The following is a 17,137-nucleotide window of genomic DNA, read 5'->3' as shown; positions in this document are numbered from 1 at the left end:
TCATGAGGGTCATAAATGATGTGGATGAAGCTGGCACAGAGAAAGTGCTTCCAAAATGGTTTTGTGACTAAGGCTGGAAAAATATCGTCCCTGCCCTCCCAGGGACAGAGTCTAATGGGGGAGGCACTGTGTGACAACATGTGACAAGGAGATAATGGCTCTGATGGAAGCATACAGAAAGAGAGCCCTGTGAGAGGCCATCATTTTCCACTCGATCAGGAGGCCACGCACAGTAATGTGACCCTGAGCAAGTCGTTTGGTCTCTTGGGCACAGCCCCTCACTTGCTAATAAACAAGGGAGCTAGGCTTGGACGTCTGAACTTGATGGAGTCTGTGTACCTTGACTCTCTGGAAATACTGCCAACAAGGCGTGTCCCGCAATTTCATGCCATGAAAAAGTCATACAGTGAAAAAAGCTGATGCGGAGCCACACCCCTACGAGTAACCTAGTAACAGAAGCAAAACATAACAGTGAGAGCCAATGCTACCCCACTGTTGTAAATGATAAAATTCTCAATGAATGTATCACACGCTCGATTATGCTGCCAGTAAATCCTCCATGAAGCACTTTTCTGTAAATATTAGCGTTCCCTTCTGTCCATTTCCATCCCCAACCCAGTTATAGACAGATTCATTTACTGTTGCCAAAATGACTGATTCTCAACCCAGCACACAAGGAAAAGCGTGCCATTGACACTGATGGCACAAATTGGAATAAAATGTCCCAAACTTGTTTCTGAGTAATTTCCAAGAACAACGATAAAGAATACATTTCAAGGACTTTCGTTATCCTAAAACTGAGGCCACAAAGTTTTTGTCACCTCTCCCACCTTCACAATGCAAGTATTCCCATTTTCCCTGTATAAATAGCCATAAAAATGGAATCGTGGAACTGAAAGAATTTAGTAGGGACAGGCAGGTTAGTGAGAGTTGGCTCTAAATGCAATATTGTCTGTGTCTTTTTCTGGACATTCCCCCTCCCCCCAGCACACTCACACCTCCGGATGCCTTTCTCACCTCTCTTCCTCTCTTTTTCTCCTTTTTTATTTTTCCACCAGCCACCTTTTCGCACACCCTCCCCACCCCTGCCCCCCCAATGCCTAGACAGAATCCACCAAAGGGCAACTGTCATCAAATCACAACTGAGTTAGAATCTTCTACTGAAGACACAGATAAATCAGTTATGTCTGTGCGACTCTGGAGAACAAATGGTACACCCATGAACCATGTCTAGCTAATTGCTGCCATTCTCCAAGCCACATGGAAATAACTGGTTTGTTTGTGTCTTCACTAAAAGAACGGCACTGGCCATGTCTCAGGGAGAGGAACAAAGGGGTAGGTCCAGGGCGGAGATGGGAAGGGCCAGCTGCTCATCCCAGCCACCTCTGTCTCTGTGCCTTTGCTTCTGCAGCCACCTGAAATGCCTTTTCTCACTCAATTTTCAGTTTTCCTGTAGCAACGGTTCCATGATGCCCTCGCTCTGCCCTGGACGGTGCCCAGCACAGCACACGGAGCCACTGTCCTCACTCAGGGACTCACCCATCTTTCCCTTTCTAGATGCATGGCTCCGCTATGGCAGGGGCTGTGTATTATTTGTCCTCTTCTCCCCGGTGCCTGGCACATGGTAGCAGACACTTACTGAATAACAGCTGAATGAATGAAGGAGAGAGGTCTCGCCTGTGCTTGTATCACAGCTGGGAATATGGACGCAGAGGGACAAAGGGGCTTCCATGTTCTGCCTTGAATGTTGAGTTCCCTGCTGCAAAAAAGCAGACTGTGGTCAACATTACAGGACAAAGTTTGGATGGATGAGACATTTGTCCAGTCTAAGGAGCTCACGGTCCAGAAACGTCACAGTGGAAGGTGGCGGCAACAGGCTCTCCTGCATAGAGTGCATGAAAGCAGGCTGGAACACTGAGCCCCAGGCGGTAACACACAGGTGCTAACAACTGGACGTGGCACCTGACCTGTTGGACACAGGCGGGAGTCCAGTGATGTATGGAAGACACGTGGCCCAGCACCTGTCGAAACAGTAAGGGCTACTCTTTCCAGAAGGCCCGAATCATTTCCTCAGGGTGAGGGTGGTCGAGAAGACCCCTGGATAGTCCCATCAATGGAGAAACTCAGACAGACAGAAGACAAGTGGAAATGGGGCTTGTCGGCATCCCGCACTTAGAATGGGCCACCACGCTGGGAGAGCTCGGGAATCAGGTGCCTCTACGGAGTCGAGGATCCTTCACCCCTTGGCCCCTTCCACGTGCAGGTCTCCTGGGGAGTTGTGGTTACTAGGCGCGAGAGCGTCCATGGCAACCGCCCGCAGGGTTTCCCTCTTCCCTCCCGCGCCCGCCCGCCTCTCCTTCCACCGGCCAATCGGCTCCCGGCGAGCCAGCAGGCGCGGCCGTTGAGTGGCCCGCGGGCGCTGACGTCACAAGAGGGCGAGGCGGGGCCGGTGTCCGAGCCTCCTCCGGCTGCAGGTGGTGTGGCTGCGACCCCTCCCGCCCACCGCCCGCTTCCCGGCCCCTCGCCCGGCGCCGCTGACAGGTGAGTGGTCCCATGGGCTCCTGCCTGCAGCTGGGACGACCCCTACAGCGTCCCTGCCCCAATTCGGACTCCAGCGTCTGGCCTCAGAATTCGGGGTGAGGTAGTGGAAACCCTGGAATTCCTACCGCCTCCATCTTCACTTCTCTGCTCCCACCCCTGCAAATAAAAACCAGACAAACCCATAGGCACTCTTTGCCCAGTCCCCCATGCCTTCCTAATGTACATTTCTGATGCTTTTCAAGAATTGAGAAGTTATTCCTAAAGGCGGAGCCAAAAAGGGGGCGTCAGAACCCCAGACCCTCTGCTAAATGTACAGTATCCTCACCTGCTCTCAGTGCTGTGCTTTTTGTCACTGTGGTGCTTGTATGTCCCAACCCTGTTCCTTTATCCCAGCTTCCTTAGCCAGGGTGGCCCCTTCAAAATGAGGCCAAGGGGTGGGCTGGACAACTGGTCACCTGTCCGTTTTTCAAAGAGTTGCTGAAATTCAGATCATGGCAGTTGTTCTCTCACTGCCCATGGCCTTTTCTGTTTAGCTGTGGCCATGAAGCTTCCACTTGTATTTTGATAATTTACACCAAGTCCCTGTATGTTTTCTCCCTGGATGCTTATGGTGTGTTGTAGATAAATAAACATTGTAGAAATGGGTAAAATTACTTGTTTGGGTTACAGTGAAAAAAGCAAGCAAATAGTTTGACTAATGAGCAGAATGTTTTGAGGTATGTGATAAAACCTCATACTATACTATCCTATATATTTTTATCCTATATATTTTTGTTAAAGTATAGTTGATTTAGAATGTTGTGCCAATTTCTGCTGTACAGCAAAGGGCCCCAGTCATATGTATGTATACATTCCCTTTCTTAACTTTTTCTATTTATTTTTTTAAAAAGTTTTGTTGAAGTATAGTTGATTTATAATGTTGTGATACTTTCTGCTGTACAACAAAGTGATTCAGTTATACGTGTACACAATCCATTTTTCAGATTCTTTTCCTAAATAGATTATCACAGAATACAGGGTAGAGTTCTCCGTGCCATACAGCAGGTCCCCATTGGCCAATCATTCCACATACCTCAGGGTGCATATGCCAGTCGCAAATCCCAGTCCATCTGTCCCCTGCTTCACACCTGTCTCCTTTGATAACCATAAGTTTTTCAAAGTCTGTGAGTCTGTTTCTGTCCTGCAAATAAGTTCATTCATATTCTTTTTTTAGATTCCACATATAAATGATATCATACGATGTTTGTCTTTCACTAACTTCACTTAGTATGATGAATTCTAAATATTTCGTAAAATAAAGTGTTCAAGCCGGCATGTACCCATACCTTCTTTTTAAAAAAACAGACAAACTCACATGTATCCCTTGGAAATTGCACGGCCCTTTCTCTTTCCCTGCCTACCAGCATGTAGTGTTTACTTACACTCTGCTTATTTTTATACGTTTATTACTTAGGCATCATTCTAATGCTCTAAGTCGTTTAACTGTTGTGTGATAGTTCTTGCATGAATTTACCACAAATTAAGCATGCATACTCCTGTTGATGGACGTTTAGGCTTTTCCCTTTTAAAAATTATTGGAGGAGTTCCCATTGTAGCTCAGGGGAAATGAATCTAACTAGCTCCATGAGGACACAGGTTCAATCCCTGGCCTTACTCAGTGGGTTAAGGATCCGGCGTGAGCTGTGGTGGAGGTCACACATGCAGCTGGGATCTGGCATTGTTGTGGCTGTGGTGTGGGCCAGAGGCTGCATCTCCAATTCAACCCCTAGCCTGGGAACCTCCATATGCTGCTGGGGCGGCACTAAAAAAAGCAAAAAAAAAAAAAAAAAAAATTGTTAGAAACATATTCTTTTTTTTTTTTTTTTTTTTTTTTTTTGGTCTTTTTGCTATTTCTTGGGCCACTCCCTCGGCATATGGAGGTTCCCAGGCTAGGGGTTGAATCGGAGCTGTAGCCACCGGCCTACGCCAGAGCCACAGCAACGCGGGATCCGAGCCGCGTCTGCAACCTACACCACAGCTCACAGCAACGCCGGATCGTTAACCCACTGAGCAAGGGCAGGGACCGAACCCCCCAGTCGGATTCGTTAACCACTGTGCCACGACGGGAACTCCAGAAACATATTCTTGTATATGCTACCTGTGTATGTACTTGAGTTTCTCCGGGGATAGATCAAAAAGTTGAATTGCTGAGTCGCAGGGAATGTGCTTTTTCAAGTTTAGTATCTAATGGCCCCATGGCTCTCCAATGTGTAGTAATATACAATTCTGCCATCAAGGAAGACAGTTCTTTATCAAACTTTTTTTTTTAGGAGAAAGATTATTCAGCTGTTCCTGCATTCATTTAATATATGCATGGAGAGAAATTACTTGAACATTGAAATTGGACCTACTTTCTTCTAATTCTGTTCCTTATCCATGTGTTGGGGGCAGTGTTTTATTTTTGTTTCGTTTGAAACTGAGGAATTAAATATATACAGTCGAAGGAACAGGGGTTGTATGTGACAGCCTTTCAAGCCTGTGCTGGCCCCTGATCTGAGGGAAGGTGTGAAACAAGTCATGGAAACTTTCTGTCCTTGTCATGCCTTCTGCAGACTGTGATCTGGAGGTTTTTATACCTTAAAATATTTATGATCTTGAAGTCTTGCCTAAATGTGCTAATAAAATATAGTTCTCCACTTGAGGCCACCTTTTGGGTTTTAAATGGAGCTTTCTGGTACTTGCAATCTGTGTGTGATTAATCGCATTTTTAGCATGTTAATATTTATGGAAGACTATTATAGCATTTTCCAGGATGTAAATAACTATTGACGCCACATTCAGTGAACCCAGTCAAATACTTTGACTTTGTAGCAGGTCTCATTCCTTAAAATGCTTTTTGGTCGTGACTAAAAGTATAATGAAAAAACACAATTGCATGGTTTAGGGGGTAAATTTTTCCATAGCTATTTTCAGTCATTTCCCCAAAGAATTTGTTTAGTTTACTTGTAAATATGAGGTATTTATAGCATCGGTTAATGATCTTAGTATGTGCTGCTCATGGCCTCTTAGAATTTAGAGAATAATTTAAACATTGTAAAAGGCACAGCACCCAAGTAAGCAATAGGCTTTTAAAAACTGACATTATTTCTTCCTTAAAAATTTGAATTTATCCGTGAACTCTGGGCCTAAAGTTTTCTTTGAAGAAAGATTTCAAACTATAGATCCAATTTCTCTAATTGCTGCATGGCTATTCAGGTTATCTGTGTCTTTGCTGGTCAGTTCCGATTGTATCTTTAAAGAATTTTGTCCATTTCCTCTCTGTTATTGAATTCCTTGGCTTAGGGTTGTTAGTGTTATTGCCTTATGAATTTTCTAATGTTTTGTAGGGTCTTTAGTAATAGTCACGCTTTCATTTCTGCTAGCCAGTATTTGCTTCTCTTTTTATATCTTGATCTGTCAAGCAAGAGGTGTATCAATTTTATTGTTAACATGTCATTGCTTTTAAAATAGTTGTTCGTTTTCTGCTCCACTGAATTTTTATTATTTCCTTCCTTCTACTTTGGGCTAACCTTGGTTTTTTTTCCCCCTTAGCCGTTAAGATGAAAGTGCTGCTCACTGACTTTAGCTCATTCTTATTTTCTAATAGAAGCATTTAAAACTATAAACAAACCTCACTTTAAACACTCTTTTAGGTGCATTGCATAATTTTGTGATGTGTTTCAATCTCATTCAGGTCAAAACATTCAATAATGACCTGTGTGATGTCTTCATTGACCATTAGGATACTTAGAAGTGTGTCTTTTGGTTTCCCACTATTTGAGGATTTTGCAAATGCTTTTCTCTGATTGACTTCTAATTTAATTCTGAAATGGTAGGAGAAAATACTCTGTAGAGCTTTGGTTCTTGTGGATTACATCTATGGATAGTTATCGTGTTAGAGATTAAAAGCGAGAAATTAAAAATATGAACTTTTTTTTTTTTTGTCTTTTTAGGACCACACCCATGGCATATGGAAGTTCCCAGGCTAGGGGTTGAATTGGAGCTGCAACTGTTGGTCTATACCACAGCCATGCAATGCCACATCTGTGACCTACACCACAGCTCATGGCAATGCCGGATCCTTAACCCTCTGAGTGAGGCCAAGCACTGAACCCGAGTCCTCATGGGTCCTAGTCGGGTACATGACCACTGAGCCATGATGGGAACTCCTAAAAATGTGAATTCTTAAAAATGACCGTAACAACTTACTATATGGTGACATAGAAAACACTTTTCATTAGTAAACCGTTTTCTGAAACAAATGTTTTACATTTTTCGGTTAAGTTTTAAGATTTCTCTCCCTAGCTGGGTTCTCATAGCTGCTTCTGCATTCAGTCGGGTGATAACACAGGTCACCTCTGAAAACTCTGCTGTGACTTTGTGAGAGAGCGAGAAAAAGGCATCTGGGTATTTACCATAAAAATAGTCTTGCCCTTTTCACCCCAGAGAAAGTGTTAGGCAAGCCCATGGTTTCCTGGATCACATTTTGAGAACTGCTGCTCTAAAGTTCACAGTATGCATTTTTGACTTATGGCAGGATGTGTTTAAATAACATTATTCCATTTTTGTCGTAAGACTTCTGCAGTAACGCTTTTCCATTTTGGCGCTTCCGTCATTTGTGCTGTTATTACCGTATAATTTACTCTTATTTTTATTATAAACATTGCCATCCGCTTTTATTATTTTTATTTTAAACAACCGTCTTTGAAAGAAATTTAAAAGTGAGAAAAGATTTTTTTCCCCTATGAGCAGGCATGCTTACCATTTCTTACACTTCATTTCTTTGTGTAGATCCAAGTTTCCATCTGGTATCATTTCCTTTCGCCACCCGAAGAATTTGCTTCGACAACTCCTTTCGTGCACTGCTGCTGCTGCCGAATTCTCTCGCCTTTTGCTCTTACTTTTTTTTTAAACTTTTATTTCACCTTCATCTCCAAAGGTGGAAACAGAATTCTAGGTTGCACTTTCTTCCAGCCCCTTGGCGATGTTTCACTGTCTTCGGGTTTGCATGGTTTCTGATAAGCATTCTTTGTTAGTCCTTACCTTTGCTCCTTCCTACCTAATGTGCTTTTTTTTTTTCCTCTGATTTTAAGTGTTTGATCATTACTGTGGACTTTCAGCAGTTTAATTACGATATGAGATGGTAGCGGTGGAGGGGGCGGGGGTGTGTTTATCCTCTGGGAGTGGGTGGAGCTTCTTAGGGGTTTGTAGTTTTCATCAAATTTGGAGAGTATACGGCATGCAGCCATTACTTCTCTTCCTTCCCTCCTTCCTTCCTTCCTTTCTCTCTCTCTCTCTCTTTCTTTCTTTTTGTCTTTTTAGGGCCACACCTGCGGCATATGGAGGTTCCCAGGCTAGGGGTCGAATCAGAGCTGTAGCCACCGGCCTACACCACAGCCACAGCAACGTGGGATCCGAGCTATGTCTGCAGCCTACACCACAGCTCACTGCAACACCAGATCCTCAACCCCCTGGGCAAGGCCAGGGTTCGAACTTGTGTCCTCATGGATACAAGTTGGATTTGTTTCCACTGCACCACGACGGGAACTCCCTACAGATAGTTTATTTCCTCAGATAGTTTGCCTCCGTCGCCTCTCCACCCGACTCTCCAAGTGCATGATGTTAGACCGTCTGATATCGTCCCTTAGGTTACTGAGGCTCTTTCCATTGTTTTCCAGTTAATTTAAAAAGTCTGTGCTTTGGTTAGATTTGAGCTCGCCAGTCTTTGCTTCTCCAGTGTCTAATCTGAGATTGAGCCGATCTAGTGAAATTGTGGAAGTAAGTATATATGGTTACTATGGATTGTGTGTTTAGTCCCTAACGTTCCTTTTTTTGTTTGTTTGTTTTTTTAAATTTTCCGTGTCTCTTCTTTTCCTTTAAATGCTTACACATCACGTCTCTGCCATCTGTATGCCCATTTCTATTGACGGGTTTGATTTCTCTCCTAATTGTGGGTCACATTTTTCTGCTTTTTGGCACATGTGGAAGTTTTCTTGCGGGGGGTGCACCTCTGGCACGTGGACGTTTGTGGGACAGGGATCCAGCCTGTGCCCCACAGCTACCCAAATTGTGGTCCAAACTGAGATGTGCCATAAGTGTAAAATAGATGCTGGATTTGGAAATTTAGTACAAAAAAGTAAAATATTTTCATAATAATTGTTATATTGTTTATACCTTGAAATGATAATATCCTGGGTATATTGTATTCAGCAGAACATATTTTATTTTGTTTTTGTTTGGGGGCCATGCCCACAGCAGGTGGACATTCCTGGGCAGGGGATAGAACCCACCCCACAGCAGCAACCCAAGCCACTGCAGTGACCACGCTGAATCCCTAAATCCTTAACCCGCTGTGCCACAGGGGAACTCCATATCTGCAGGTTTTTGATTGGATGCTGGACATTGTGATGTCATAGATTCGAGTGTCTTGATGTCGTCAGGCACTTTCACTCCCTGTGGACCAGTCTGAGCTCTCTGGGGGCCTGCCTTCAAGTTTGCTAGAGTCCGTGTGCCTTCTTTCCAGAGACGGGTCAGCACCCCTCTAACGTGTGCCCTCCCTGGGGTCTCAGCTGAATGCTCTGGGAGATCACTCTCCACTCTGACAGGTTTGGGGTCAAAATGCCCCTCTGTCCTCTCAGCTCTAGAAAGTGTTCTGCTAGCAACACTGCCAAAGTCGTTCTTTGCCAAGGTTTGCGGGGAGTCCCTCGATGTACCCGTAGCCTGTTACTCAGCAAAGACGCAGGTGGGTCCCTGCGTAGGTAACGGAGCTTTCTCTGTATGACTCCCTTTACTCCAGAACGCTGCTCCCGCCTCAGCCTCCTGGATTCCGACCTCCTCCTCAACCCACAGATGCTGCTGGGCTCTGTCTGGTTTTCATCGCTTTCCCCCCAAGTCTAGAAATGGCAGACGGCTCACCTTGTTTCTCTTCTTTCAGGGGTCAGCGTCCTCTGTTGCCTGAAAACAGTTTCATATTTTTCGTTTAGCTTTTTCAGATGTACGAGGTGAGGTCTAGTTGTTGTTGCTCCAGCCTGTGGAGGCAGAAGTCCATTTAGAGTGAAGTATTTCCTAGGCCACGACATTCTCAATTTTCTTGACCCATAATGACCAGAAAAAAAAAAAAAAAAGATATGGCCGTGCTGTTGTCTTTTATGTGGTCCTCCTGAATGGCGTACAAGATGGCCACCTGGGCGACGAGCTTCCTTGCGGTTATGCGATACTGTTTGTCATGGGAAACCTTCGGCCATATGTGAGGATCTGGGAGCTTTAAACACAGACCTTATGCTGCAGCATCTACCTTCTAAATTATATTCTATCCTCAATTTAAAAACATCACTTGGAGTTCCCGTCGTGGCTCAGTGGTTAATGAATTGGACTAGCATCCATAAGGACGCAGGTTCCATCCCCGGCCTCGCTCAGTGGGCGAAGGATCCGGCGTTGCCATGAGCTGTGGTGTAGGTGGCAGATGCGGCTCGGATCCTGCGTTGCTATGGCTGTGGTGCAGGTGGCCGCTGCAGCTCCGATTCAAACCCTAGCCTGGGCACCTCCATATGCCTTGGGTGCGGCCCTAAAAAGCAAAATAAAATAAAGTAAAATAAAAGTGTCACGGGATGCTTTTGTAACCCACATCGATGTTGTCAGTGCCTGCGTCTCCTCCGGCTTATGAACTTCCGCATTTCACACGTCACTCCTTGGAGCGGATGATTCGTGGTTCAGTGTTTGACAAACATGGGTTGAGGAGCCTCGAGATTTTGACATAACAGGTGTCAACGAAATACATGTGGGAATTCTACACCTGGAATTCTGTGGTTGAGGGACCAAGTGTGACAGTAGCTTTTAGATTCCATTGTTAGGAATTAAGACGAGCCAAGCAAGAGTGGTCCAACCCCACTGGAACTTTCCGGGCCAACGAAAACTGCCTGGATTATTTCTAGATGGGATTTGGGGAAGGAGTTGAAATTACAAGTAGCCATGGGGACCCTGAGGTTTCAAGTTACTTTGGATTTGCTTTTTTCAAAAAACAGTGTTTTTTTTTGTGTGTGTGTGTGTTGTCTTGTTTTGTTTTGTCTTTTCCAGGGCCGTGCTTGAGGCATATGGAAGTTCCCAGGCGAGGGTCCAATCGGAGCTGTAGCCTCCGGCCCACACCAGAGCCACAGCAACATGGGATCCGAGCTGCATCTGCACCCTACACCACAGCTCATGGCAACACCAGATCCTTCACCCACTGAGCGAGGGATGAACCCGCAACCTCATGGTTCCTAGTCAGATTCGTTGACCACTGAGCCATGACGGGAACTCCTCAAAAAGCAGTGTTTAAGTTTCAAACGGGGGTGCCGAATGGCAAGGGTTCTTGAGGCTTTTGTTGTCACTGTCCTGCTCTGTGCTTGGCTGGTATGAGGTGTTTGGGGGCCGAGGGAGGGAAGAATGAGGAAGAAGCCAGGGACCCAGGGCCATGCCGGAAACCACCAGGGGCAGTGGGCAGCGCTTTCATCACATATGGTCTGAGTGGATTTTGATTTGGGCCACAATGCTACAAATAGATTATTTTGTGGTTTGGGTGCCAGCGGCCTCAAGACGGCTATTTAAAAAATCATTGAATGTGTTTTTGTTTATTTGTGTTTTGTTTGTTTCTGAGCGGTCTACAGAATTGGATCTGATATTATTTTTCTTTTCCAGTAAATAGGTCCATAGACCGTAGACATTAACCCCCAACAGAATGTCGCTTAGATCCTGAAAAGTGTGTCATAGTCTGTGGCATCCTTAGCCTTCCGGACTAACAGGGACCCAGAGTTCCAGACACCAGAATACTGGTGAAAAAGGATGAAGTGGGTCTGCATGTGTTAATGGAAGGAGAGGTCCAAACGACACACATATCTTTTAAAAAAATGTGTGTTCTGGAATGACGCATGGAATGAGTAAGATAATCCCATTTTTGTATTAAAAAGCTCTGTGCGGTACAGCAGAAATTGACACAACATGGTAAATCGACTCTACTTTAATAATAAAAAATTAAAAAATAAACTCTCTGCGTATGTCTATAGGTTTAAAAATAATATATATTTTGGGAGTTCCCGTCGTGGCGCAGTGGAAGCAAATCCTATTAGGAACCATGAGGTTGCGGGTTCAATCCCTGGCCTCGCTCAGTGGGTGAAGGATCTTGCCGCCAACTGTGGTATAGGTTGCGGTCTCAGCTCGGGTCTGGCGTGGCTGTGGCTGTGGTGTAGGCTGGCAGCTACAGCTCCTGTTGGACCTCTAGCCTGGGAAGCTCCATATGCCGCTGTTGTAGACCCAAAAAGACAAAAAATATATATATATATCTATATATAGCTATATTTTGGTATATGACAAGGAAAAATCTGGAAAGATACAACTATTAATGACATATTTATAGAGTCTATTTTTGGGGCGTTTACTTGTGGGGTGGAGAATGGTTATTTACCTTTTATGTTATAAATTCCTCTGTGCTAATTTTAAAGCTAACATTTATTGAGCATTGACTAGGTGCCCAGGTTGGGCTGAGCATTCCAAGTACTCTAGCACTGTCTTTACCCTCATGGCCCTGTGGCTGCTGTATCTTTTCTGTATTGAAGTTTCTCAGAGGTGCCACGTTGCCAGGAAAATGGGATCCAGGTATTGTAAAGGAAATTATATTTGCGAACCTACCTACCACACCGTTGTTAATCAGATTGTGTGTTTTAAGAAGACCTGGGGTGGGGGGAGTGGTGGTGGGGATACTGCCAGGCAGCCCCTTGCTGCTAACACTGCTCATAGCAATCCAAAGTAGTCATTATTCTTCTCATTCCCAATTTAGAGATGAAACACAGAGAGGTTAGTAATTTGCACAATGCCTCACAGCTGGTGAATGGCAAGACCCCAAATCTCAATCCCCATCTGTTAAAAAAAACCATAGTTCAGGCTCTTAATCTGAGTTTGTTACAAGGCAATATCATTTCTCATAATTTTAAAAGTATTTCAAAAATTCAAGTGGCCAATCTAAAAAATATGATTTTTTTTTTTGTCTTTTTGTCTTTTAGGGGCGCAACCTCGGCATGTGGAGGTTTCCAGGCTAGGGGTCCAATCGGAACTAAAGCCGCTGGCCTGCACCACAGCCACGGCAAGGCAGGATCTGAGCCGCATCTTCGAACTACACCACAGTGCATGGCAACACAGGATCCCTAACCCACTGAGCAAGGCCAGGGCTCAAACCCGTAACCTCATAGATGCTAGTTGGGTTTGCTAACCTCTGAGCCACGACGGACACTCCAAAAATGTGATTTTTTTTTTTTTTGTCTTTTTTTTTTTTTCTTTTTGTTGTTGTTGTTGCTATTTCTCGGGCCGCTCCTGTGGCATATGGAGGTTCCCAGGCTAGGTGTTGAATCGGAGCTGTAGCTGTCGGTCTACTCCAGAGCCACAGCAACTCGGGATCCGAGCCGCGTCTGCGACCTACACCACAGCTCACGGCAACGCCGGATCCTTAACCCACTGAGCAAGGGCAGGGACCGAACCTGCAACCTCATGGTTCCTAGTCGGATTCGTTAACCACTGCGCCATGACGGGAACTCCCAAAAATGTGATTTTTAGTACAATATAGAGACACAGAGATGAAAAAAAAAGGAACGTGTTCTCACTAGTAAAGGTGGTTTATCAAATGAAAGCAAATCTCTCACGTGTTAGACCGCACTGCTTCTACTATTGAGTCAAATGTGGCCTTTTAATTGTAAGTCTTCACCACCAAAGGTTAACTTATAGGACTGTTTTTACCCTTTTCCTCCCCTTTTAAACAGGAGAGATTTACACAGTGTCTGAGCATCATGGAGCTTCTAGGTTCGACTTTAACAGCGACTTATGCCCACCCCAGACCGACACCAACCAGTCTTCTACCAGCCATTAGTACCATGGCCTCCAGCTATAGGGACCGCTTCCCCCACTACAACCTGACCCACAGCCTGAGCCTGCCTTGGAGACCAAGCACCTACTACAAGGCGGCCTCCAACTGGCCAGCGCTAGACCCGTACTGCACGAGAGCCCAGAGCGTGTCCCAGAGCGCCATGCTCCCCTTCGTCTCCAACAGAACCACCCTCTTCACCAGGTACACACCTGACGACTGGTACAGGTCCAACTTAACCAACTATCTCGAGTCCAACACTTCCCGACACAACTCAGAAAGGCTGAGAGTAGACACATCTCGCTTGATCCAAGACAAGTACCAGCAAACCAGGAAAACCCAGGCCGACTCCACCCAGAATCTGGGAGAACGGGTCAATGACATAGGATTTTGGAAATCTGAAATCACGCATGAGTTGGATGCAATGATTGGAGAGACAAATGAACTAACTGATGTCAAGAAGAAACTGGAGAGGGCTCTGATGGAGACGGAAGCCCCTCTTCAGGTAAGTATAAGGCCCTAGTGGAAGTACACTGCATTTTATTTTTTCTCTCTAGGGCTGCACCCTCAGCATATCAAAATTCCCAGGCTTGGGGTGAAATCAGAGCTGTAGCTGCCAGCCTACACCACAGCCACAACAATCCCACATTCGAGCCGCCTCTGCGACCTACACCACAGCTCAGGGCAACGCCGGATCCCTAACCCACTGAACGAGGCCAGGGATCAGACCCGCATCGTCATGGACACTAGTCGGGTTCTTCACCCAGTGAGCCACAGTGGGAACTCCTGGACACTGCATTTTTAGGAAAACCTGGGAGTTGAATTTCTGAGGTTATGTATCTGTTGAAGTACATTTCACGCCCCATCTGTCTCAGTGGTGATGAAGCCATTGCCATGTTTACAACAATACAGAACAACCATTTAAGGAGAAAGAATTCTGAATGTAAAGCCGAGGAGGCGTTCTTAGGACACGCCACGTTTTATGGTGGGAAATGCCATCTTCCCGTTTTGTAAGGCGGCTGCTTGGTCATTGCTGCCCCTGGATTCACGTAAACATTGTTTGAGAGGAAAAAAATAAGCTGTTCTTTTCGTCTGGGCCATGAAGTGCCTTCTCTGCATGTTCTGATTCCACTTGGGAGCACAGTGAGATGATCAAACAGACCTTCTTAGGAGATGGAATGAGTTTGATTAAATAGAGGAATGAGGCAGAGGTTTAAGCCAGTTGTGGTCTTGCAGGCAGCCCGTTCAGCTAGTTGCTGGCTGCTGGCCAGACTTCTGAGTGGGATCAAATTACCTCTGACCCCCTGTGTGTGGGATGGGCCCTCTAACCCTCCTTTCCACTGCCATGGAAAGAGGATGTTCTGAGTTGGACGGTGGGCGAAGGGCAGACGTTATTTTAGAAGCTGTGTGGACAGGGATGGGCAAGGCTGACACCATTTTCCTCACTGTCCAGGGAACAGTCTCGTTGAGTAGGTTTGATTTTGACATCTGTCCTAGAAGAGGTTGGAGAATCAGGGACCTTGGAGTCTGGTGGGTGGAGGGGTTTGCTGAGACCCCCCCCCACACCGTCACTTCTTATTGTGCTCCTTCCCCACTGAACACAAGGGCACATGAATACCCACAACCACAGAAATCCGGAGAAAGCTCCGTAGGCTGTTAATGACCCCCTTTTAAATGACCTCATCATGCATCCTTTTTGGGGGATCAGAAGCCCTTCCCTGCTTTCTCGGAGCTCTGGGTCATTTTGAGGCTTCCCGGTCTGTTCTACATCCCACCCCATCGCCACTTACTTTAAAGCATCCTGAGATGACAGCCACTTAACTCTTACTCCATTTCCAGAGGAGACGAAGTAACACTCCTTTCAGCGGTGACCGCTTTCTTTTTTTTCTTTTCTTTTTTGCATTTTGTCTTTTGAGGGCCACACCCACGGCATATGGAGATTCCCGGGCTAGGGGTCTAATCAGAGTGACAGCTGCCGGCCTACACCACAGCCACAGCCACGCCAGATCAGAACTGTGTCTGCAACCTACACCACAGCTCACAGCAATGCCAGATCCTTAACCCACTAGCAAGGCCCGGAATCGAACCTGCAACCTCGTGGTTCCTAGTCAGATCTGTTTCCACTGCGCCATGACGGGAACTCCAGCCGTGACCGCTTTCAATGAGATGGGCGTGATTTGCATTTTTCTTTTCTGCCTTTTGCCCAGACGTCTTGCGTGTCTAAACATATACAGTCACACAGTGTCAGAAGGGGCCACGTCCAAGTAGAGGCTTAGTCACCTGAACAACCACATCTCCAAAGAGGATGTGATACCGATGATCAACTGCATATAAGAAAACAAATATTACAACTCAGCAATAACCATGCAGACCGAATCAATGAAGTAGCCATCCCAGCTTATCAAGTCTGCAAAAATGAGAGCTGATACCGTGCAGGGTTGGTGAAAGTGTGGACGGCGGACCATTGCTGTGTGGCTAGCGGACGATGAATGACTAGAAACTTTCTGGAGAACCGTGCAGGGTTGGTGAAAGTGTGGACGGCGGACCATTGCTGTGTGGCTAGCGGACGATGAATGACTAGAAACTTCCCGGAAAGCAGTTTCGTGAAACACACGAAACTACTCAGAGTCCCCTTCAACCCACTTGTCCATCTTTTAGGAAATGTAACTTAGAGAGTCACTCAGAGACCTTATCTCCAGACCTTAGGAAATGTAACTTAGAGAGTCACTCAGTGACCTTATCTCCAGAGGACTGTGTCCACACGATTGTATTTTATGCTTTTTAAAAACTAAACATTCTAGTCACCATGTTACAAAATACTCTTGGAAGAAAGTATTTGAACATTTACATGATGTTCTTTCAGACATAATTTAGTGGTCGGCTACCTAAGCTGTTTTCCACCGGCGTCATGAACGTACTTTGCCTCAGAGACTATTTTGGGCTGCTGTTTCAAGTCAGTCCTGAAAAGCATATGATGAAAGTGGAGGGACCTGGTCACTTCCGTTTTGCTAAAAATAAACAAACAGTGGCAGGAGTGTGGCTGCATCGTCTTCTACTTCTCTCTCTTTTTTTTTTTTTTCTTTTTTTAAATTACTCAAATGAATTTATCACATCTGTAGTTGTATAATGATCATCACAATCCAGTTTCACAGGATTTCCATCCCACAGCCCAAGCAGATCCCCCCACCCCCACCCCCAAACTGTCTCCTCCGGCGACCATAAGTTTTTCAATGTCTGTGAGTCAGCATCTGTTCTGCAAAGAAGTTCTGTCTGTCCTTTTTTCAGATTCCACATGTCAGTGAAAGCATTTGATGTTGGTGTCTCATTGTATGGCTGACTTCACTTAGCATGATAGTTTCTAGGTCCATCCATGTTGCTAAAAATGCTGGTATTTTGTTCTTTTTGATGGCTGAGTAATATTCCATTGTGTGTATGTACCACTTCTTCTTGATCCACTCCTCTGTCGATGGACATTTAGGTTGTTTCCATGTCTTGGCTATTGTAAATAGTGCTGCAATGACCATTGGAGTACATGTGTCTTTGCGAGTCGTGGTTTTCTCTGGATAGATGCCCAGGAGTGGGATTGCTGGGTCAAATGGTAGTTCTATGTTTAGTTTCCTGAGGCATCTCCATCCTGCTTTCCACAGTGGTTGCACCAATTTACAATCCCACCAACAGTGTACGAGGGTTCCTTTT

The 17,137-nt window shown here is 45.5% G+C and overlaps 1 protein-coding gene across 6 annotated transcripts in view; it reads left to right on the top strand.

Annotated features, from left to right (window-relative positions):
* Positions 1-17,137, top strand: part of TEKT3 (tektin 3) — an 82,750-nt gene that overhangs the window by 40,324 nt on the left and 25,289 nt on the right. For 2 of the 6 annotated variants that reach the window (XM_084986256.1, XM_021067893.2), the window contains exons 1-2: positions 2,449-2,541; positions 13,341-13,946. In XM_084986256.1, the coding sequence (XP_084842382.1) occupies positions 13,368-13,946 (579 nt within the window). In that variant the 5' untranslated portion in view covers positions 2,449-2,541; positions 13,341-13,367. Of the gene's footprint in view, positions 1-2,448; positions 2,542-8,975; positions 9,248-9,355; positions 9,469-13,340; positions 13,947-17,137 lie in introns of those variants that run through there. The other 4 variants (XM_084986255.1, XM_084986254.1, XM_084986257.1 and 1 more) reach the window with 3 other exon arrangements.

The sequence above is a fragment of the Sus scrofa genome, chromosome 12, assembly GCF_054392235.1.
Source record: "Sus scrofa isolate SSC_HxYL_T2T_F1_AM1 chromosome 12, Sscrofa_HxYL_maternal_Yorkshire_Landrace_v2.0, whole genome shotgun sequence".
Taxonomy (NCBI): Eukaryota; Metazoa; Chordata; class Mammalia; order Artiodactyla; family Suidae; genus Sus; species Sus scrofa.
The sequence above is the reverse complement of the archived record's forward strand: the minus strand, read 5'-3'. Positions and strand labels throughout refer to the sequence as shown.